Source organism: Taudactylus pleione, unplaced genomic scaffold, assembly GCF_031769625.1.
Source record: "Taudactylus pleione unplaced genomic scaffold, aTauple2 ptg000019l, whole genome shotgun sequence".
Classification (NCBI taxonomy): Eukaryota; Metazoa; Chordata; class Amphibia; order Anura; family Myobatrachidae; genus Taudactylus; species Taudactylus pleione.
This window is the reverse complement of record NW_028284421.1, coordinates 32,670,960-32,695,431: the sequence shown is the minus strand read 5'-3', so window position 1 is coordinate 32,695,431 and position 24,472 is coordinate 32,670,960. Positions and strand designations below refer to the sequence as shown.

Here is a 24,472-nt window from a genome sequence, read left to right as displayed (position 1 = left end):
ATACAGGAGGCGTCTTGAAGCTGTCATTACCAACAAAGGCTTTTGTACGAAGTATGAAATAAATTTCAGTAAGCGTGTTCAATACTTTATCCGTGTGTCATTTCACATTATTACACATAACTTAATTTATGGACATCTTTGGTTTGATTTATTTGCATGTGTGGATTGAATGGGTTGTTGCTGACATTTGGTGAAAATGTAATTACAATACCCCATTACAAAAATATTGAAATATGTTGATGTGTTCAATACTTTTTACCCGCTGTGTGTGTGTGTATATACAGTGTTCACAAATACGCGCTGCAGTGCGTATTTTACCCGCTATTGGGCACTGGGGACTCACTTTTTCAAAGAAGCCAGGGACGCGCTGTGTTGTGACCAATCCCTGACAGCTGGCTTCAGCACAGCGCGTCCCCTAAGAAAGACACAAGGCTGTCTGTTAGAGCAGCCAATGAGAGTCAGACTCTCATTGGCTGCTGCTGTGGAAAGCCACCGCTGCGGGTACCTGGTGAAGGGACCGCCTGGTCCCTTCCACCAGTGGCGGCGGGAGAAGCATGGCTCCCCGGCGCAAGCTGAGCGGAGCTCTCTGCCCGGAAGCCAAGCGGCGGCAGTTGTTTGGCACTGGCCGCCAGCCAAACACGGCTCGCGGTCCTGCAGCCAATAGGAGGCAGACGTGATGAGCCAATCGCGGCTCGCCGCGTCATAGCCCCGTCCACTCGCGGCGTCTTGAATTAGACGCCGTTGAGCGGGAAACTTCAGTACCGGCAGCGGAGGGGAGGAGTGAAGACCTCCGAAGACAAGAGAAGAGCGGCGCGGCAACAGTTCCGGCGGTCGCGCAAGATGCCAGAAGACGGCGCGATCAAGGAGGAAGATAGGAAGAGGTGGCGCCGCTGGCCAGGACAGGCAAGTGGCAGAAGAATGAAGCTGAGGACCGAAGAGGAACACGGGGTGGAAAAAAATAGAGCTAACGAAGCTCCCCCGGAAGTCTCTTCCACCGTCCGGGTAGGCGACCTTGGGCCACCGTTATTTAACCCCTCCCTAGACCACCAAGGTTGTCGTGCACTAGGCCTGTGGGATAAATTCAGGCAATAGGCCTGTGGGTATATAGGTGGGCACAAGGCCCTGACTGCATAGGGGGCATTAGGCCCAATTGAAGGTGTGAGTGACCTGGGCATTAGGCCCAGGTCACTAAAGGGCAAATAGGTGGGCCAATACCGGGGGCAATGCATAGAAGGTAAACTACTGCTGGGGGTACTGCATAAGGGGGGGATTACTGCTGGGGGTACTGCATAGGGGGGGATTACTACTGGGGGCAATGCATAGGGGGATTATTACTGGGGGTATGCATAGGGGGACTATTACTGGGGGCAATGCATAAGGGGACTACTGCTGGGGGCAATGCATAGAGGGACTAAAGGGCATTAATGTGCGGCATAACGTGTAAAGGCCGGGCATGACTGTGTGGCATCATTTGTAAGGGCTATTACTGCAAGGCATAATGTGTAAAGACCGGGCATTAATGTGCGGCATAATGTTGAAAAACCGGGCATGGCTGTGTGGCATCATTTGTAAGGAGTTAGGAGAGTTCTGATGGGCATATGGGGAGCTCTAAAGCATAAATTATGGCAGGACCCGGAAATGGTCAGGTAGGACCCCCAATTTTTTTTTTTTTTTACAGTGGAGCCACATATTTTGTCACTAACCACGATCACTGAATGAAAATATATATATATATATATATATATATATATATATATATTTTTTTTTTTTTATATTAATGTAAGTTCTCATGAGCAGGGACCTCTTCCCTCATGTACTTCTCTTTACATTTTGAGAGAGATGTTTTTTGTATTCAAAGCATCATATACAAATAAATGTTACAGGGTGTATGTGTGAGAGAGAGATAGATATATATATATATATATATATATATATATATATATTTTCTAATATATGCTGGCAACATCCTGTTTTCGAATGCAAAAAAAGAGTATTTCATCCATCGTAACCTGACATCCAATAATAAAGGGCATATCCATTTTAAAATCAGGGCATGCGGGGAGACTAATGGAACAGAGAAAAAAGCATGATAGACAAGTCACAGAATCCGTGTGATAATAGCATATAGATACTCATCGTAAATCCATCCCCAGCATGTAGTGATTATAAAATATATATATATATATATATATATATATATATATATATATATATATATATATATATATATATATATATATATATATATATATATATATATATATATATATAATTTTTTTTTTTTTTTTCACACAACACTCACTCTGAAGTGCCAAAAGTCATAGGAGAGATGCCTAGTATCGTGTATGACAACCTCTAGCCCATGCAGTCTGGATAGCTTTCCACAGCTTATTGTTATTTGTAGGTGCATGATCTTGGGTGACCTCTCTACCAAGTCCAATAAATGCTCGATTGGGTTCATGTCGGGCGAATGTGGAGGCCACACCATTTGTTGGAACTCTCCAGAATGCTCCAAGAAGCAGTTCTGGGCAACTTGGGACTGATGACACTGTGCATTATACTGCTGGAATATTCCATTGTTGTGGTGGTACATGAAGTCCATGAAGGGCTGCAAATGGTCATCAAGCAATGCAATGTAGCGGTTACCACTTGTTCAGGTGGACCCCCAACGCTTGCTATATGAACACACTCCACACCATTATGTAACCACCACCAGCCTGCACGGTGCCTTGTTGACAACTGGAATCCATTGCCTCATGGGGTCTGTGCCACACCAGAACCCCACCATCAGCCCGAAACAACTGAATCTGAGACTTATTGGACCACGCCACATGTATAAACAAAAACAAATTGCCGGGTCAAGCATTTGGACCCAGTCATTTTGCGGATCAACACTGGTCCTTTTTCTGTGTGAAATGGTCAAAATTCCTGGGATTTCGACCCTGGTTTTTATCAGGGTTGAAGTCCTGGGAATTGCATCCCTGGTTGACCCTTTCACAAAGAAGAAATACCCGGGTTGATCCGTAAATTATCGGGGCCAAATGCTTGACTCTGCAATTTCCTTTTCTGTATGAGGATCATGGGCGTTAGGTGCAAGGGGTCCAGCTGCTATGGGGCCCAAAGCTGAGGGGGGCCCATCTACCTTGTTAAAGTTTCATTTGTTTATATACATTTTTTACCATCATGGTATATAGTGGCCCTTTACAAACTTTTGCTATGGAGCCTGAAAATGCATTGTTACGCCCCTGATGAGGATTATTTCGTACTAGGAGCAGTTTTATTTTGGGCACTGAAATAATCCATTATCATAAACTTAAATAAGCCACCCTAAAACAGTCCGTACAGTACACAATGATTTTGTTGGGCAGTTTGCCCATTTTTGTCCAGATGACGGTAACTTGACCAGAGATTTCCATTGAGCGTTTTCAAATTGTGATGTGGAATATTGAATTATCAATTAGCAGGTGACTATACACACATATCAATTAGGTTAATTTGTTGACCTTATTAATGGGTTTTTGTTTGATTTTGTTATTCATACTGATCAGTCTGGACATGTACCTAGTCCTGATAATAAGAGGTATACATTTTTGGGCATCTACATAGACAGTACTGTTCAATAGCATTACTTGTGACAGTGAAAATTGTTTAAGGATTAGAGTAGTTCTATTATTGCCTTTGTTTTTATTTTATTTTAAAATATATGGTGCTTTTGTGAATAAATCAGAATATCTTATGAACACTTCAATAGCATGCGATGATGGAAATTGCCAGGCTAACTTCAGTTTCTGTTTATGATGTGTCTGTAGGCATTTAGTCGCTCAGCTATGACCTATTGGCTACAGGAACTGCAGCAGAAACGCTGGGAGTATTGTAACAGCCGAGGTGCATCAAAGAGAGATAGCATGGTGTACTCGCCAGCTGTGGAGGTCCCAACTGGCCTGGTGGCTAAGGAAAGCACAGGTAACATATTATGTTGCTCATTATTCTTATGTAGACTATTAATGATTTGTCCGGCAGAGCAACTGGTCCTACCATAAATTCTACTATATAGCAAGGGACAGATCATTTGCTTGTTCAATAAGGAGCAGAGCATTGGGGAACCCCATAACCCATTCAGATCTACGGTTATACACTCTCTATGAATGCTCTCAATAGCAGCGAGTAGTTAAAGCTAACAAGAGACCTCAAGATATTTCTCACAAGAGCTTGGATAGATATAGTACTGATTCACTTTCATTAATGATTTCTGTTCAGTTTCGGGGCTATATTTCCGAAGAAAAGCCGCCACTTCTTGGCAGGTTGGAGCTGGAAATATAAAGCGCCACTCACATTTAGTGTAAAGCTCGCTGGACTTTAAGCTGAATGTGAGTGCTGCTTTAAATTCTCAGTTCTGACCCGCTGAGAAGCGGTGGCTTAAAAAAGCCACCGCTTTGTGAATATAGCTCTTATATCTCTTTATATCCATATTTTGACAAATGCCCCTGAGAATTCAGTTGTCGGCTATATGGGTTATGCAGGAAGTGTTTTTCTTGCTTTGCCTCCTGTTGCTCAGGGCTCTGCAACTGGATTCCACTAGATTGCTAGGACCCCACATAGACCATGATGCTGGTCTGTCTGTGGTACCAGACTTCTTTAATGTATAGTTTCTACATAGGTATATTTTCTCTCTATAATAACAAAAGGCAGGGGCTTTACAAAATTCCAGCATAGCATTCTTTGGTGTCATGTGACCTGATCTTCACAATAAATAATGCAGTTTACTAACGTGTCTATAACTAGTACAAAGCATGTAATCACATTTCAATATAAAATCTATTCCATCCAAAAGGACCATAACCGTTTGCAATTTTATGTGAGTTTTACTTCAGGTTTTTTTTACACAAGCGTCTACATAGGCATTTTCACATGCATTTGGCTAGAGGAAGGTGAAAAATTTCCTGTTGCAGATGATTGTAAAATAATAGATTGTACACACATGATCAGCATATGCTCATATAAAGCATTTTGAATGCCCATTTCACATGCTTTTTACTAATTCTTTAGTACAAAACTCCCCACTGCTTATGAGGTGTACATTGTTCGGGTGAAGTTTATGGCAAAGTGATAATATAAATAAAAACAGAGGAAGTAAGGCAGTGTTTAGCACTGCCACTTGTTTTCTATTGTAGACTCTATTCTCCATAATGGCACTGTGTAATGTGAACCCTACTAGCTCAACTGAGACTACTAAAACATTCTGCTTTATGTTTTGTAAGGGTGTTTATTGCAGTTCCTGCTTTACTAGAATATGTCTAACAGCAGTTACATAAGAATGACATTTAAAGAGAACTGTATAGTTGTGGTTTGGCTTACCAAACCCAATAATGTGCAAACCTAATATTTAGTACAGTGGTTCCCAAACTGTGCGCCGTGGCACCCTGGAGTGCCTCCGGACACTTGCAGGGGTGCCTCAGGCTGGTGGTCCAGCACCAAATAAAATGATTTATGGTCAATGTAATGTAAAAATGTGGACAAACAGAAGCTCAGTCCTGTCTACCACCACATAACTGACCCTAAGGATGACAGGTAAGCACAATTTACTTCACTTTACTAATTGTTATCTGAATTTCTCAATAACAAACTTTCGGCTTAGGGGTGCCATGTCTAGGGCACCGTGATTCAAAAAATTTTGGGAACTACTGGTTTAGGACCTTCAATATGGTAGTATATATATATATATATATATATATATATATATATATATATATATATATATATATGAGAGATCCTACTTTTTTCACAACCCACAAGGTGCTCACTCAAAAGGCTAACAGTCACAATGTTGTCATCGACTGTTTCGACAGTTATTTTTAATCTTTCATAGGAAAAACTTCTTCACCACCCAGTGTGTAAAAAAAAGAAAAATATATGTAATGTGGGTCTATATTGGTTTCATTTTGTATGTATTAGTACATGCTTTTACATTTTTCAGTCTTTGCTTCATCACAGTTTATATGTCTTACTGTTTTTATTACAGAATATACAAATAGTCCGTATGCTAATGATGCTGCAGAGCAGGCTCGGACCCAGTTTATTACCGAAATGTGTTCTGGTGTACTCAGTGACCAAGCCCCTGACCATGGATCCTGTCACTCCGCTCCAGTGCATGGTCTGCTCAGGCAGTGGAGCAATGATATCAGGTACCCAACATATAACAATGCATAGTAAGCTGACTGAACAATAGTAATAGAAGAGCATTTGCTTTCTTAAAAGTTGATTGCAAACTTGCTGCAGAGACATAGTTTTTCTGTTAGAATTTTAAGTCACTACTTTACAGATTTGTGTGGAAGTACAGGCGTCTTATAAAGAAATACAGGCACTACTTTACAGATTTGTGTGGAAGTACAGGCGTCTTATAAAGTAATACAGGCACTACTTTACAGATTTGTGTGGAAGTACAGGCGTCTTATAAAGAAATACAGGCACTACTTTACAGATTTGTGTGGAAGTACAGGCGTCTTATAAAGAAATACAGGCACTACTTTACAGATTTGTGTGGAAGTACAGGCGTCTTATAAAGAAATACAGGGACTACTTTACAGATTTGTGTGGAAGTACAGGCGTCTTATAAAGAAATACAGGGACTACTTTACAGATTTGTGTGGAAGTACAGGCGTCTTATAAAGAAATACAATTCGTCACTGGAAACCAAACCGGTTTCTTAAGAAACATAGTATTATCTGTAAAGCTAGTGCCGTATTACAACACGGAGCTTTAGATAGAGATCAGTGTGTTTCCTGTGAAATGGCTGAGCATGTTACGCCATTGAGTCATTCTACTTCTTAGTGGGTGAATACTTTGATGCATTAAGGGCACTGACATTTGATAAATTTGCTCATATAAAACTCTATTTGAGCTGGAAGTGTCAATGTACCAGTGACTATGGGGAGGATATTGGTATGCACAGAATTGTTTAAAAAGTGTAGAACATGTTCCCTACCTAGACGAGTATCGGCCACTGCTTTTCATGTCAGTAGCTTATGGGGCAATCGCCTTGATGTGAGTGTCACTAGGCTAAAACACTTTGACACTTAGATAACTTACTTTCCACTTGCGATGATTTGCTTTTACAAGGTATATTTTGAAATAACCATTCTGCAGAAACCTAGAACGACTAGATTACAGATCTTACTTGCTTGCATTATTAACAAGATTTAAATGACTTATCATGTTGACCTGTTAGTAGTCCCTGTCAATGTTTGCTGACTGTTCTTAAACCCATTTATGTAACATAAGAGTGAAGCCACTATGGAGCTAATTCTGAGTCGGGCGCAGACACTGTAATATCCCGCTGGTGCCTCTGTGTCTTTATGCTAATGCCGCTACAGATTCCTTCCCCTGTGTAAAAGCAGCATTCAAATTGTATGGACTGAGACACCCACTCACAGCATCTATAAACACCTGGTACGTCTTTAGAAGCCACCTTTGGTGGCACCATCGAAATTTGCACCAGTCCTATGGCAGGTGCAGTTTCTGCGTCAGAATTTGGCCTCCTGTGTGAGTGGCTGTCTGTCTCTGTATGTAGCTGCTTTCAGTGACATGCCTACACCACTCCCATAAAACACAACGTTGGCGTGCATCGGTTCTGCCAACCCCTCCTGTTACCTCCAAGGCACATGCACTAAAATTCTCAAACACCGTGTCCAAGTCTGTATTGCGTCTTTGTGCAGAGAGTATCTAGGTGCATGCACTATACAACTCTGGTGTATTCGCAGTAGTAAAACCATTGGCCATTTGGTGAATATATACAGTAGGCACTGCATCCAACTCAAAATCAGCCTCCTATATGTGATAAGTGAATGAACACTTGATTGGAATTTGTTTTAAATGAATACCATTTTTGTTATTGTCCTATTTATAGTACAACATTGGAGTAGTGTGATGTTCCTAAGTAATTGAGTATTTTGAGAACGCATGCATTTCTGATTTTAAATAAATCAAATAAGGGTTAAAATAATTACAACTACAGCAATTGTTTTGAAGTGAAAGATGAACGTGTCATTTTCAGTTGTTCTAGCCGTAGATTCCATGTCACATTCATCTCCCGTATGTCCTTTCCTTTGTTTTCTCCATCATTTTCTTTTTGGCCCAAAAATGCCAAGGTATCACGTAAGTGTGGGCTTTGCAGCCTGGTACAAAGCACTAGGTCTGGAGACAGCAAATATATCTACAGATGACAATGGAGGGGACTTTGGTTCAATATGAAAAACCTGGCCATATTTTCATCTTGAGTAAAGGATGTATGCTCTGTATTGGGAATTCAGCTTCAGGTTTTTGTTAGTACAGCAGTTACAAGTTCTCTGCATGTCCGTTAAATGTTCCCATGTATGCTACTAAAATGAGAACTTCCTCTAATATGGCTTTTGATTGTGTTGAGTTAGAAACTCAGTGCAAAACCTTCGACCTGGCCGAAGTGGCAATGATGGCAGGAAGAGTGTCTTCTACACCAATGAGGAATGGGAGCTGCTGAACCCAACCATTAAGGAACTGGAAGAGTCACTTCTGCATGAGGAGAGGAGAAAAGCTCCTGTGGAAGGAGGCAAAGGGAACACAGGTGCAGAGTCCCTTAATGTGCAGTAGCTGAGAGACCACACTTAACATGCCTGATCTGTGACTGCAAATCTCCCTTTAATCTTCTCTTATTTTAATCCTGTACATTTCCTTTATGCACTGCATTCCTTTTCTATTACCTACATGCATGCACCATATGTCAAAACTTGTGCATTGGCAACGCTTCCCGCTTGTCCATGGTATTGTGATTTTGCTTTGTATTTTTTTCACTGTTACTGTTCTTTGGTTTAAAAAAATGGAATGAACAAAACTGAAATGTGTGGCTGTTAGCGTGCATTTATGGAAGTCACTATGATGAGCCTTTTAAGGGGAAATCGGTCTGTAGTTAATAGTAGCAGCATTTTAGCACCAGCATCTTTTTAGAAGTATGGGGAAACCTGAATGTCATTCACAATGTCAGAAAACACACAGATGTGCAGTGCATAACCTTTGTGTAATATACCTATCTGATATCTGTTTGCACACCCCCTTTCCACTTACTCAAAGTTTCCCCTTTATAAATGCAATCCTGCATATGGTCACATAAAGAACTCTGATAGGAAAAAGTACACACAAAATGTCACATAAAACTGGCCATTACCAGTCTGGGAGCACGTCTTTCATTTGCTGCAACGTTTTACTTTGCTAATTAGTCTCCTCTATCTTAATATTTTTAAGTAAAATGTGTAAATGGTCATATCTGGTGGTGTGCGACTCCCTGCTAAATTAAGAACAGCCAACTTAGGGCTTGATTCAGCAAGGATCACAACTGCGATTACGCACGCAATCGGCCGATTGTCATATTCTGCGTATGCAACGCAGTGCACGTGTGCGTACACTCCACTGCAACCGCAGACCATCACAGAGAGATTTACAGGAAGTTCCCATTTGGGGGAGGTGAAGGGGGTCGGCAAAAAAATGCAGGTGAGCCAGTGCATTTGAACGCAGTTACAGGGGCGTGCATAACTAGCCACTGCAATGTCATATACGCAGCTTGGGCTTTCACTGCGTGCGATGAGGTAATGTCTGATTTTGTGCAAGTGTGCGTGAGGCTGCGATTGTACTCTGTTACCGATGGTTTCGCAGTCTTGCTGAGTGTTACGGATGTGTGTAAGGTAAGGTGGGCGTCCTTAAGTTGTGCTGCGACGGCATAGCGTTTGCAGTGGATAGCATACCTTCGCAGTGAGACTGCGTGCGTAATCGCTATTGCAATCACAGTTGCGATCCGTACTGAATCAGGCCCTAATTGCGCAATCCATATCTTGAAGCTCATTTTCACATCTTGCAATCTCGTGTTTATTTTTGAGGGCCTAATTCAGAAATTTCCTTTTATATCTAATGTTTGCGATCGCCGCATACACAGCCACACTGCGCATGTACAGAGCTGTTCCTGTGACTTCGGTCGCAGCACCCCAATGCTGCAGCATGATTGACATGCCGCTGACATTTGGGGGTGGTGTCAGGGAAAGTTCAAGAAAACGGGGGCATGTTGGCCCCATTTTCTGGGCGTGCCGAAGCCAGTGGCTGTGTCCTTTTGACACAGCTTCAGTAGTCTCGGCAGTGTGATTTTGGGGACTTGCTGAGTGACCATAGGATTACTCAGATGTCCAATGTTCACACAGTTGATCTGATCCTGTGTCTTCGGCTCGGCAGCAGATCAGAGCAGTGGGCATCTGTTTACTAAAGACGCCTCCTATGTCTCTTTCATATACTAGCACAGCCTGTGCTATAGCATCCATCTCTGAATGAGGCCCATAATTCGAAGAATTGTTTCATGTAACCCACTTTTAGTAAAGAATACCAGATCCACCCATTTCCTCTGCAGTTCTGCGACGCTGCGATCACTGCAATGACAACATGCTAATTCATGTGTTTTTGCATGAAACTAGGTCCCTGCAGGATGATACAGGGTTGCACACATCTCAGGTTTGCATGTAGGCTAGTTGTTGAGTCGGCTATGCTGAGTTGAGAGAGATCCCTTGCACCAGATATAAGGCTGTTGCTAATAGTCATAATGTCAGGTGTATGGATAGGGGAGGTGTGGATGCATAGGTGCATGCCGCTCTGCAATGATGTCAATATTTGCATTTATTCCTGCGTCTCCCAATGCAGCCAGCTTACGTACATCTGTGTGTAATGTTATGATGAAAAGGTGAAATATTTGTATCTGGCTCATTTCTCTCTTGTGTTCGTTTCTTTATTCAGGAATTGGTTTCCCATTTCCCAAGCCACGACGTCCATTGCTGGGGGTAAACAGGAACAGGAACACTACAGAGAACCCTTCTGTTGAATCTTTTCCTGTGAATGATTCCAACATAGATGGCAACCTTCCGTCAAAGCCTCACATCCAGCAAGAGGAACTGGAAAGATTGAGGAAGGAACTGACCAGCCAAAAGGTAAGTAACATATACATTATTTCACTGTTAGAGTACTCTACCTAATCTCGACTGTAATGTAGTCTAAAGGAAGCCCTTTTTCCATTACCTTAATACCAGCCATTATTACTCCATGTTCTGCTGACCATATACAATAATTTGGTGCAGTTCAATTCCCAGCATCATCTACGTGGTCAATGTATAAGGATTAAAGTCTTGATGCATGAGCAATGCAGGAGCCTAGCAGAATGTATAATATTAAATATGGTTGTAAACCCTACTATACAATCCCCCCACAGGGATGACGTAAGCCCAACAGCCGGCTTCCCGACTGCTTTATCCCGGCGAAGGTTAAATGACAGGTGTCTAAATCTGGAAGGGTTAGGTTTAGGGCTCCCGGGGGGGGACTTAGGGTTAGGCACCCCCCCCTGGGAGGGTTAGGGTTAGGCATCCCCCCGGGAGGTTTAGGGTTAGGCAAGGGGGAGGGAGGGATAGGCACCCCCAGCGGAGGTTAGGGTTAGGCACCACCCCGGGGGACTTAGGTTTAGGCAGCGGGGAAGGGGGGGTTAGGTTTAGGCACAGGGGGGGAGGTTAGGGTTAGGCAACCCTAAGGAGGGTTAGGTTAGTAAGTACTCACCTACGGATGATCGGGATTTCCAGCGCTGTCGGGCTGCCGATATTCGAACTCGCGGCCGGCGGTATTTCATACCACTTGCCTCTGAGTTTTTATGTGATGTCTACATAAAGGGGAGGAATATCATGGGTTTAGACTAGCACTGAATCCTCATTGACTACTGCGACGTAATGTGAATATTACTCATCATTGTCCTCATTCCTGTTTTTCCTGTTACTTTCTGAATATCCAAAAGCCCACACTGGGAGAGCTATCGCATTACAGCTGTATTGCTAACTAAGTAATATTACCTTTTGGCAAGGAAGCTGCATTTTAGGAAATGTGAGCTAAGGCAGTGTCTTGTGATCTAGGGGCAAACCAGTGGAAGTACTCACCATTAATCATGTTTTGTTTGCTAGGATTTGCCACAGATGCTGCTCTTTCCACAGCTGGATACTGTTAACTGTATACTATAAATACTTGTGGGATCATGTGAGCTGTGTGGAAATCTCTCTTCCTTTTGGATGTGGTTAAGATTTTAGCTTTGTTTAAAGTGTGATCTCAGGACATTAGTATAGCTTTTGGCAGCAGGTAACGAGACACCACTGCATGAACTTTTTCCGTGTGTGTGTGGCTTTTTTTCTTGGCTTTCTACAGTAGTTGTTTTCCAAATATGGCTTTCTCTGTACTCTAACCGTTCCCTATAAGTATGTTTTAGCATGCAGCACCTCCAGAAATTATAAGTGTGAAAGATATTTCCATCTTATTCAATTGCCAAACACTGCCCACTGTTTAAAGGGCAACAACTTAAAATCTAATGTGGTCCACTATGCAAAGGCAGCTTGCATTATTTACAGATCTACTGCATATGATAAGGCAAATGTTGCCATTCCATGGCGAAATTTAAGAAGTAGCGTTTTATTTGCATGCAACCAGGGCCGGCAACAGATAACTTGGGGCCCGTTACACAAATATCTCTTGGGGCCCCCCTCGACCCAGGCCCTTGCCGATGCCAGCAGTGACGACCAGGACCATGCTGCATTTGGCAGCATGGCCCCCCGCTAACTATATCGCCTATTGGACCTACATGCAGGGCCAACGGGGGATGTCGCGGACGACGAGTGGGAGCACGCTTCGTCAGCAACATGGCAGGTACACACTACTAGACGATGTGCCTGATATGGTGTTCTGATCCGCCGGATCAGACATATTGTCTAGTATGTACCCAGCTTTAGAGTTGCCTCTGAACATTATATGTGACAGATGTCTGTATAGATATATATATATAAATGCAGTATATACACATATACAGATTAGGGGTGTGCACCGGACCCTTTTCGTGTTTTGGTTTTGGATCTGGATCTTTCTTCGTGTTTTGGATCTGGATTGGTTTTGCCAAAACCACCCTTCCGTGTTTTGGGTTCTGGGTTTTGTGTTTTGGATCTGTATTTTTTTTAAAAAAGCATAAAAACAGCTAAAATCACAGAATGTGTTGGTTTTTCTGCTCCTATGCTATTATTAATCTCAATAACCTTAATTTCAACTAATTTCCAGTCTATTCTGAACACCTCACAATAGTGTTTTTATGTCCAAAAGGTTGCACCGAGGTAGCTGGATGACTATGCTAAGCGACACGAGTGGGCGGCACAAACACGTGGCCCATCTAGGAGTGACACTGCAGTGGCAGACAGGATGGCAGTTTGAAAAACTAGGCCCCAAACAGTACATAATGCAAAGAAAAAAAAGAGGTGCAAGATGGAATTGTCCTTGGGCCCTCCCACCCACCCTTATGTTGTATAAACAGGACATGCACACTTTAACAAACCAATCATTTAAGCGCCAGGGTCTGCCACACGACTGTGGCTGAAATGATTGGTTCGTTTGGGCCCCCACAAAACAAGCTGGCAATTAATCTGTCCCTGCACAAACTGGCTCTACGGAGGCAAGATGTCGTCCTCATCCACCGATTCCTCACCCTCTTCAGTGTTGTCTACATCCTCATCCTCACAGAGTATTAATTAGTCCCCGCTGGAATCCACCACCACAGGTCCCTCTGTACGTTCTGGAGGCTGGTCTCCCTGGAAGAGTTGATAATTCATTTTGATGAACATCATCTTCTCCACATTTTGTGGAAGCAACCTCCTACGCCTTTCGCTGACAAGGTTCCCGGCTGCACTAAACACACTTTCGGAGTACACACTGGAGGGGGGGCAACTCAGGTAAAATAGAGCCAGTTTGTACAGGGGCCTCCAAATTGCCTCTTTTTCCTGCCAGTACAGGTATGGACTGTCTGACATGCCTACTTGGATGCTGTCACCGATGTAATCCTCCACCATTCTGTCAATGGTGACAGTATCATATGTAGTGACAGTAGACATGTCAGAAATTGTTGCCAGGTCCTTCAGTCCGGACCAGATGTCCAGACTTGGTCCTGCCTGCCCTGCATCACCGCCAGCGGGTTGCTTAGGATAGCTAAGTTTTTTCCTGGCAGCCCCAGTTGCGGGAGAAAATGAAGGAGGAGCTGGTGACATGTCACGTTCCGCTTCAGCTGACAGTGTGTTCACCAGCAGGTCTTTGCACCTCTGCAGGCTTGTGTCGGCCGGAAAGAGAGACACCACATATGCTTTAAACCTAGGATCGAGCACGGTGGCCAAAATGTAGTGGTCTGATTTCAACAGATTGCCCACCCTGGAATCCTGGCAAAGCGAATGAAGGGCTTCATCCACAAGTCCCACATGCCGAGCAGAATCGCTCCGTCTTAGCTCCTCCTTCACTTTCTCCAGCTGCTTCTGCAAAAGCCTGATGAGGGGAATGACCTGACTCAAGCTGGCAGTGTCTGAACTGACTTCACGTGTGGCAAGTTCGAAGGGCTGGAGAACCTTGCACAACACGGAAATCAATCTCCACTGCGCTTGAGTCAGGTGCATACCCCCTCCTTTGCCTATGTCATAGGTGGATGTATAGGCTTGTATGGCCTTTTGCTGCTCCTCCATCCTCTGAGGCATATAGAGGGTTGAGTTCCACCGCGTCACAACCTCTTGCTTCAGGTGATGGCGGGGCAGGTTCAAGAGTGTTTGCTGGCGCTCCAGTCTTCGGCACGCAGTCGCTGAATGGCGAAAGTGGCCAGAAATTTTTTGGGCCACCCAAAGCGTGTCCTGCACGCCCCTGTCGCTTTTCAGAAAATTCTGCACCACCAAGTTTATTGTGTGAGCAAAACATGGGACGAGCTGGAATTTGCCCAGATGTAATGCCCGCACAATATTGGTGGCGTTGTCAGATATCACAAATCCCCAGGAGAGTCTAAGTGGGGTAAGCCACTGGGCGATTATTTCCCTCAGTTTCTCTAAGAGGTTGTCGGCGGTGTGCCTCTTACTGAAACCGGTGATACACGGCGTAGCCTGCCTTGGAACGAGCTGGCGTTTCTGAGATGCTGCTACTGGTGACGCTGCTGCTGTTGCTGCGTAAGGTGATACATCTACCCAGTGGGCTGTCACAGTCATATAGTCCTTAGTCTGCCCTGTTCCACTTGTCCACATGTCCGTGGTTAAGTGGACATTGGGTACAACGGCATTTTTCAGGACACTGAGGACACTTTTTCTGACGTTTCTGTACAGTCTCGGTATCGCCTGCCTAGAGAAGTGGAATCTAGACGGGATTTGGAACCGGGGACACACTACCTCCATCAATTGTCTAAATCCCACTGCACTAATGGCGGATACTGGACGCACGTCTAACACCAACATAGCAGTCAAGGCCTCAGTTATACGTTTTGCTTCAGGATGACTGCTGTCGTACTTCATCCTCCTCGCTAAGGACTGTTGGAGGGTCAATTGTTTAGTAAAAGTAGTGGTGTTCCTACTTCCTCTCTGGGATGATGAACGACTCCCAGCAGCAGCGGCAGCAGGAGGCGTAGCAATGCAGGATCCTCCGGAGGAATCCCGGATAGGAGAGTCAGTCATGCCAGTGACATGGCCTGCAGGACTACTTCCGATCCTGACTAAGGAGGAAATTGACGAGGAGGGAGTTGACGGTGTGGTTTGCAAGCGCTTGGATACAACAGGACAACGGGATTTAGGTGTCCCTGGACTGCTTACGGTCTTAGCCAAAGTTTCTGAACTTGACAGTAACTTTTTATGAACGCGCTGCAGGTGACTTATAAGGGAGGATGTTCCTAGGTGGTTAACGTCCCTACCCCTACTTATTTCACCTTTACATATGGTACATATGGCAAGACAGTTGTTGTCCAGATTTGGATAGAAATATTGCCAGACCAAAGAGGTGGAATGTTTGGTCTTCTGCCCAGGCATGACCATGATGGGCTTTTTCATCCCACGGACAACAACTGTCTCCCCCGGAGCCTGATTTAAACAAACCACATCACCATCAGAATCTTCCTCGCCAACTTCCTCCTCAGTGCCAGCTACACCAGTATCCTCATCCTGTTGTACTTCAACAGTGACATCTTCAATTTGCATATCAGCAAGTGGACTGTGGGTGCTCCTTTCAGCACTTGCAGGGGGCGTGCAAATGGTGGAAAGAACCACCTCTTCCCGTCCAGTGCTGGGAAGGTCAGGCATCGCAACCACCACCACACTTGGACTCTCCTTGGGGATTTGTGATATCTTCTTAGAACGCACAGTTCTTCGCTGTGCTTTTGCCAGCTTAACTCTTTTGATTTTTTTAGTGGGAGGAGGGCTTCCATCGTCATGTGAAGCTGAACCACTAGTCATGAACATAGGGAAAGACCTTAGCCATTCCTTGCCACTCCGTGTCGTAAATGGCATATTGGCAAGTTTACGTTTCTCTTCAGATGATTTAAATGTTTTTTTCAAGGTCATTTTCCTGAACTTTGCCATTTGGGATTGTTTGTGCCCTCTACTATGACATTGGGCATCGGCCTTGGCAGACGACGTTGATGGCATGTTATCGTCTATGTCATGACTAGTGGCAGCAGCTTCAGCACTAGGAGGAAGTGGTTCTTGATCTTTCTCTATTTTATTTTTATCGGAGAAAGTTTGGTCCTCCATTTATGTTATATCGATTTGATATATACGTGCGGCTAAGGCGCACACAAACACAGAAAATATTTTTTTGTTTTTGCTGGAGAGTAGTGCACTTTGTGGGTTACACCACCCTTTAAGAAATGAGCCAGCCGGCTCTTTACTTATGGGACACAGGCGCACGCTTGGCGCTGCTCCTTTGTTGATGCACGTGCAGCCACAGTGCACACAATTCACAAACACAGAAAATATATTTTTATTTGGTTTGGAGTGTACTTTGGGGGTTACAGCACCCTTTAACGGTCAAGCCAGCCGGCCCTTCACTTATGACACAGGAGCACGCTTGGCACTACTTTGTTGATGCACGTGCGGCTACTGCGCACACAATTCACAAACACAGAAAATATTTTTTTATTTGGTTTGGAGTGTACTTTGGGGGTTACAGCACCCTTTAACGGTCAAGCCAGCTGGCTCTTTACTTATGGGACACAGGCGCACGCTTGGCGCTGCTCCTTTGTTGATGCACGTGTGGCTACTGCGCACACAATTCACAAACACAGAAAAAAAAATTTTATTTGGTTTGGAGTGTACTTTGGGGGTTACAGTACCCTTTAACGGTCAAGCCAGCCGGCCCTTTACTTATGACACAGGCGCACGCTTGGCACTAATTTGTTGATGCACGTGCGGCTACTGCGCACACAGTTCACAAACACAGAAAATATTTTTTATTTATTTTTTAGCACTTGGGGGGAGCACCCCTGTCGGACAGAGCACCCCCTGGACAACACTACAGCACCCCTTTAGGACTGGGACACTGCACAGGACTTTGGAGTGGACACAGCCCCTATGGACAACTGACTGCACAACACAGTCCAGCCAGCCCCTATGGACTTTGAAGTAGTGGACACAGCCCCTATTAACAACAGCAGCACAGCACAACACAGCCAGCCCCTATGGACTTTGAAGTAGTGGACACAGCCCCTATGGACAACAGCAGCACAACACTACACTACACAGCCCAGCCAGCCCTAACTCCCACCCTCCCTCTTCACTGTCCACAGCCGAGTGAGAAAATGGCGCCGACGCGGGTACCTTATATAGTATCCAAAACCCGTGAGACCCGGAAGGCGGGATGATGACGTTTTGCCTCGATTTCAGATCCGAGTCAGGCGGGAAAAGTCGAGCCTGACTCGGATCTGGGGGCTCGGGGGGGTTCGGTTTTCAGAAATCCGAACCCGCTCACCCCTAATACAGATATAGGCAGCTTTTGGACTGGGACTAGAGCACATCACATATTGAGAGCACAGCTTGTCCAATTTAAGGAATACAGTTTGTAAGTTCCTTTGTGGTTCTTACATAACCTTCAGATTGTCAAAAAAAAACCTGAAGAAGTCCTAAGGGACGAAACGCGTCGGGTGTTCTTTGATTAGAAGGGAGGATTCTGCTTTAAAATCTGGCCCATTAAGGGTAATGGCAGAGAAAATTGTCATTATCTCCCTATGTTAAGACAATTATTGTGTAAGCATTTTTATGTTACTAAATTTTATGTCATAAGACAAAAACATTTTAATAAAATATTTGTCAAATTATTTGTTTATTTTTTCTAATGGTTGGCCGTTGGGCCACTTTTTGGATGTTCTTTTGGTGAGAGGGTCTTTTCTAGAAAAACCAGTTAGGATTTATAGATTCATCTATCAAGTATTTGGAAGTCTACCTCTGAATAAAGTTGAGAAAGGAGAACCTAATCTTTATTGGACTTTTTAATGGTGCAATATTTATATTGCTGAGGACTTATCTGTTATGAATAAGATCTATTGGTGTATGCACCCCCTAAATTTGTTTGTGTGTATATGTAATTATTTTAACCTCTATCTCTGGTAATGCATCATATATCGTATAAGTGGATAGCTCCCAATTCTCTTCACACGTCTGTTATATTAACAGACTTGTGGAGACAATTGGGAGCTATCCTTTATATGATGTGTGAAGGATAGATATAATCTCCTTTTTAACTAAATTTCAGCTGTCCTAGTTAACTGGCTGATCTATAGCGCAGTCAGTAAGGTGCATGTTCTATTCACCAGCAAGATCCAGGTTCAAATCCCGTCAACTGTCCCAATTTAAGTGTCAATTTCAGGGGCATTACCTGAGATAGGGGTTAAAATAATTATACCTCTCAAATATAGAGGTTTTTTCCTTATAGTTGAAAATCTACAGTGCATCCGGAAAGTATTCACAACGCTTCACTTTCTCCACATTTTGTTATGTTACAGCCTTATTCCAAAATGGAATAAATTAATTTTTATCCTCAAAATTCTACACATAATACCCCTTAATGACAACGTGTAAACAGTTTTTTTTTGAGATTTTTACAAATTTTAATTAAAAAAAAAAAAAAAAACACTAAGAAATTGCATGTACATTAGTATTCACAGCCTTTGCCATGAGGCCTTTGAGCTCAGGTGCATCCTGTTTCCACTGATCATCCTTGAGATGTTCCTACAGTTTAATTGGAGTCTACCTGTGGTAAATTCAGTTGATTGGACATGATTTTGAAAGGCATACACCTGTCTCTATAAGGTCCCACATTTGACAGTGCATGTCAGAGCACAAACCAAGCATGAAGTCCAAGGAATTGTCTGTAGACCTCCGAGACAAGATTGTCTCGAGGCACAAATCTGGGGAAGGGTACAGAAAAATATCTGCTGCTTTGAAGGTCCCAATGAGCACAGTGGCCTCCATCATCCGTAAATGGAAGAAGTTCGGAACCACCAGGACTCTTCCTAGAGTTGGCTGGCTGTCTAAACTGAGCGATCGGGGGAGAAGGGCACTAGTGAGGGAGGTGACAAACAACGCAATGGTCACTCTTTCAGAACTACAGCATTCCTCTGTGGAGAGAGAACCTTCCAGAAGGACAACCATCTCTGCAGCAATCCACCAATCAGGCCTATATATTAGAGTGGTCAGACGGAAGCCACTCCTTAGTAAAAAGCACATGCCAGCCCACCTGGAGTTTGCCAAAATGCACCTGACGGGCTCTCTGGTCTGATGAGACAAAGATTGAACTCTTTGGCGTGAATGCCAGGCGTTATGTTTGGAGCAAACCAGGCACCGCTCATCACCAGGCCAATACCATCCCTACAATGAAGCATGGTGGTGGCGGCATCATGCTGTGGGGATGTTTTTCAGCGGCAGGAACTGGGAAACTAGTCAGGATAGAGGGAAAGATGAATGCAGCAATGTACAGAGACATCCTGGATGAAAACCTGCTCCAGAGCGCTTTTGACCTCAGACTGGGGCGACGGTTCATCTTTCAGCAGGACAACGACCCTAAGCACACAGCCAAGACATCAAAGGAATGGCTTCAGGACAACTCTGAATGTTCTTGAGTGGCCCAGCCAGAGCCCTTAATCCAATTGAACATCTCTGGAGAGATCTGAAAATGGCTGTGCACCGACGCTTCCCATCCAACCTGATGGAGCTTGAGAGGTGCTGCAAAGAGGAATGGGCGAAACTGCCCAAAGATAGGTGTGCCAAGCTTGTGGCATCGTATTCAAAAAAAACTTGAGGCTGTAATTGCTGCCAAAGGTGCATCAACAAAGTATTGAGCACAGGCTGTGAATACTTATGTACATGTGATTTCTTATTTTATTTTTTATTTTTTATTAAATTTGCATAAATCTCAAAAAAACTTTTTACACGTTGTCATTATGGGGTATTGTGTGTAGTATTTTGAGGACAAAAAATAATGTATTCCCTTTTGGAATAAGGCTGTAACAAAATGTGGAAAAAGTGAATGCCTAGTGATGGACAAACTGATTTAGTCAGGGGTGGTAGTTCCTGTGCCGGACCGACCTTCAAAGGATGCTGGGATTTTATTCAAATCTTTGTGGTTCCTGAACCGGACGGGTCAGTTCGTTTAATTTTGGACCTCAAATCGTTAATGATATATTTGCGGGCCAACGTTTCAAGATGGAGTCCCTGCGCTTGGTGATTGCATATAGAGGCAGGGGGATTCCTCATGTCATTCATTCAGGATGCGTACCTCTACATCCCCATTTTGGAACTTAGTTCAGGCGCCGTTCGGTCTTTCCTCTTCTCAGATATTCATCAATGTGATGGCGATCATGGTGGCACATCTTCGTGCCTTGGTGGTTACTATCATCCCTTATCTGGAAGATCTTCTCACAAAGGCTCCCACGGTGGATACTTTGAGGAAATCCTGTATCTCAGACACCACAAACTCTTATTTCCCATGGCTGGATAGTCAATTTCAAGAAATCCAATCTTGTTCCATACCAGAGACTTTTGTTTTCGGAAAAGATAGTGGCTTTCCGGTACATGGTGAAGCTGGTGCTCAGCAGAAAATATGTATCCGTTCACCTGTGTATGCGCCTCTTAGGGAAGATGGTATCTTCCTTCGAGGTGCTTCAGTTTGGCAGACATCCTTCCAACATCAATACTAGGGCCTTGACTGCAGCCTGCCCTCTCCTTCAGGGAATCCCAGTCAAGGTGCAGCCAGACAACGCCACGGCAGTGTCTTACATCGAAGGCCATTGGGGGCACGAAAACCCCCTAACAATGAGGGAACCAACCCGCATTATCAGGTGGGCGGAACTTTGTGTTCCACCCATTTCCGTCGCATTCATTCCCGGGGTCGAATATTGGTCGGTCAGTTATCTAAGTTGGCAAGACCTGCATCCCAGCAAGTGGCCCCTTCATTCGGAGGTGTTCCAGGAGTTTGTTGCTCATGGGGGGACCCGAAGTTGATCTTATGGTGTTCAGGCTCAACCCCAAGGACCCCCTTTATTGCTCCAGGAAAAGAAATATGGAACTGCTGGCCGTGGATGCTCAGTCCATTCTGTGGACATTTTGCATAGTGTACATCTTCCTGCCGATTCCTCTTCTGCCCAGGGTTCTGAAGCGGATAAAGAGAGAGAGAGAGGAGGAAGGCTGTGATCCTGGTGGCTCCAGACTGGCCACGTCACTCTTGGTACTCCGACCATCTACAGCTCCATAGAGCTGAACCTTGACGCTTTTGCTTTGGGCAGTTCTACTTCAACAAGGTCCCTTTGTGCATCTGGCTTTGTCTCTGCTTCATTTAACGGCATGGCTTTTGAAGCCTCTATCCTATGAAAGAAGGGTTTTCCAGGGAAGGTAATCCCCACGATGCTTAGGGCTAGGAAGATGGTGTCTGCAGCCCATTATCATCGCATTAGGGGGCTTATGTGGTTTGGTGCAAGTGGAAGGATTTTCCCTCTTCTTCCTTTTGTCTTTCTAGTCTCCTCTTGTTTGTACAGAAGGGATTGGACTCGGGGCTGCGCCTCGGCTCTTTGAAGTTACAAGTTTCTGCCTTGTCTGTCTTATTCCAGCGGTGATTATCCTTGACTCCAGAGCTTCAAACAAGGAGTTCTTCATCTTCAGCCTCCTTTTTGTTCTCCCCACAGCTCAGTGAGACCTAAATCTGGTTTTGGCCTTTTTACAGTTGGCTACCTTTTTGAGCCTCAGTGGAGTTTAAGTACCTATCTTGAAAAAATACCTACCTTTTGTCGATGGCTTCTACTCTGAGGCTCTTAAAACTTGGCACTTTGTGTTGCTGCTCTCCATATCTCATCTGGCCGAGAGGAACTCCAGATTAAACCCTCTTATTTGCCGAAGGTTGTCTCAAAATTTCACCTCAACCAACCTATTGTTCCAGTGATTTCTTCTACGGACCCTGCCCCTCTATCCGTTAGATTCTCAGGGCTCGAACCACATCTGTCTCGGTGCTCTATCGAAAACAGATGACCTGTTCATCATTTACTATTCCCATAAGCAGGGTTGGCCCACTTCCAAGCAAACTATTTCCTGCTCGTTTCGTATGGTCATCCCACAGGCTTGTGTTTCCCAGCGCAGGTCGGTACCGTAAACTATTTTGTCTCATTTCACTAGATCCGCGGGAGGCAAGGAGCGGAGCTTCGCCTGTTCAGCTCTGTCGTACTGCTACCTAGTCCTCAGTGCATAAGTTTGTCAAATTTCACAGATTTGATACTTTTGCGTCTAAAGAAGAAAGTTTTGGACGCATGGTGCTGCAGGTTTCCACAGTGTTGTTTTGTTTGTTTTTTCTGTTGAGTGTGTGGTTTTGTTAGTACCATATGTTTGATTGTTCTGGGACATGTTTGTTCCCTTGTTGGGAGATGTCTGTCGCTGTTCGGTTCTGGTTCTTATTATCTCCTTTCTCTCCTGTCCGTCACTCGTCTATTCATTTCTAATTGCAATTCATTTCTAAAAATGTTTTCTTGTTTTCCCCCCAGGAGCTTGTAAAGCTTTTGCAGCAATCCTTGAGGTCATCCCAATATGATAAATATTTTGCCAGCCCTTTCACCGATAGGCTTTCAAAAGACCAAATGAAATTGCTGCAGCAAAAAGATGATCAGGTTCGGGAACTGAGCCTCCTGTTGGAGAAGGCGACTGTGGAGAAGGAGCGTATTCATCAGGAAATTGAGGATCTTAAATGCAGTGTCACAGATCTGAAGGAGCAGCTCAGTATGATGATGGAAACAATTCAAGCAAAAGATGAAGTGATCATGAGACTCTCCAGACAGATCAGTGACTATGAGCAGGTCGCTTGCAAAACTCCAGAGGGTTTGTTGTCTTCTCAGAAAGACATTGAAGAACTGAGCAGGTTACAGGTTAGTGACTTTGTCATTATAGAGTGTATTCTTTTAATACTATGCACAAATTTATTGGAAGAATAGGGTTTGAATAGTCCCATATCCTTAGAGCTTGTGCACTCCACTTTATCTCACATTCATTTAGCTTTGGTAGCTGAACAAAGAAGAGACATAAAGCCATATTTAATAAGTAACTAGCGCTGTAGACTTTAGATTTAAAGTGCAGTTCGATTAAAGCCAAAGCCAACCTGGTTTATACAAGTTGCTACTTTAAATATAAAGAATGTCTCGGCTCTCACAAATCAGGGGCTATTACATTTGACCCAGAGTCTCATTTAGAGATCATAGATGTCTATGGGGTGGCACATTTCTTTTGTTCATAGGTGATGATGGAGCAGGGGAAGTGGGGCATATACTACTATCCTTCATTTCTGTACAAACATCAGGGTTGCAAAGGCGGTTATGTGAACTGCACCAATGTAGCTACATAGAAAACAATGGTCTCTGGACCTCATTCAGAGCCGGACGCTATTTGCGCTCGCTCGTTCAGAAAAAAGGGGTGGCTATTCAAATGAACCGTTCGCTCTTTGCGGTCTGTTCATGCCTCTAGGTCTGAACGAGCGAACCAATCATGCGGTCGTTTTTTGGAAAACTACGCCCCCTGGCCGCTCGCATCCTACGTCATGTCCGCTGATTATTCGAGTACATCGACCAGCGTATGAACTGCTCGCTATTCTTGTGGTTGGTTTTTCCTACCGCAATCTTGCGAGCAGTTCTGACTATAAAATAACCCAGTGACGTGGTCAATGACGCTGCTGTATTAATTATGCACACCCATAAAACGCCCGTTTTGACCGTTTGGCACGCCTGCGTTCGGATCTCCACTCCCCGTTTTCAAGCACCTTCCCCTGTTACCACCCACATACGCCTCCTCCTGTCTCTCAAAATAGCAGACATTCACTATTTAGCGAACAAACGATTTTCAGCCGCACTGACTGGTTCGCGCATGCGTATTACAATCCGTACGCATGCGCAGTTGTGCAAACATCGCTCGGAACGAACGAGCGGCCGCTTACGAGCGTCTCTGAATCAGGCCCTCTTGTGTCTCTTTATACACCTTTTAAAAGCGTAAATTAAAAACATAAACGCCTGTGTACACACAGCCAAATTGTTTCACAACAAGTGATAGTATAATCAACATTAACCTAATGTTTGCTTAAATATTGCTTATTTTGTTAT

General features: G+C 44.1%; 1 protein-coding gene across 1 annotated transcript in view; it reads left to right on the top strand.

Annotated features, from left to right (window-relative positions):
• TBC1D2B (TBC1 domain family member 2B) overlaps positions 1–24,472 on the top strand; it is a 104,317-nt gene that overhangs the window by 14,730 nt on the left and 65,115 nt on the right. The window contains exons 2-6 of the mRNA XM_088446649.1: positions 3,810–3,963; positions 6,020–6,182; positions 8,424–8,596; positions 10,798–10,988; positions 22,874–23,251. Of these exons, the coding sequence (XP_088302775.1) occupies positions 3,810–3,963; positions 6,020–6,182; positions 8,424–8,596; positions 10,798–10,988; positions 22,874–23,251 (1,059 nt within the window). The remainder of the gene's footprint in view (positions 1–3,809; positions 3,964–6,019; positions 6,183–8,423; positions 8,597–10,797; positions 10,989–22,873; positions 23,252–24,472) is intronic.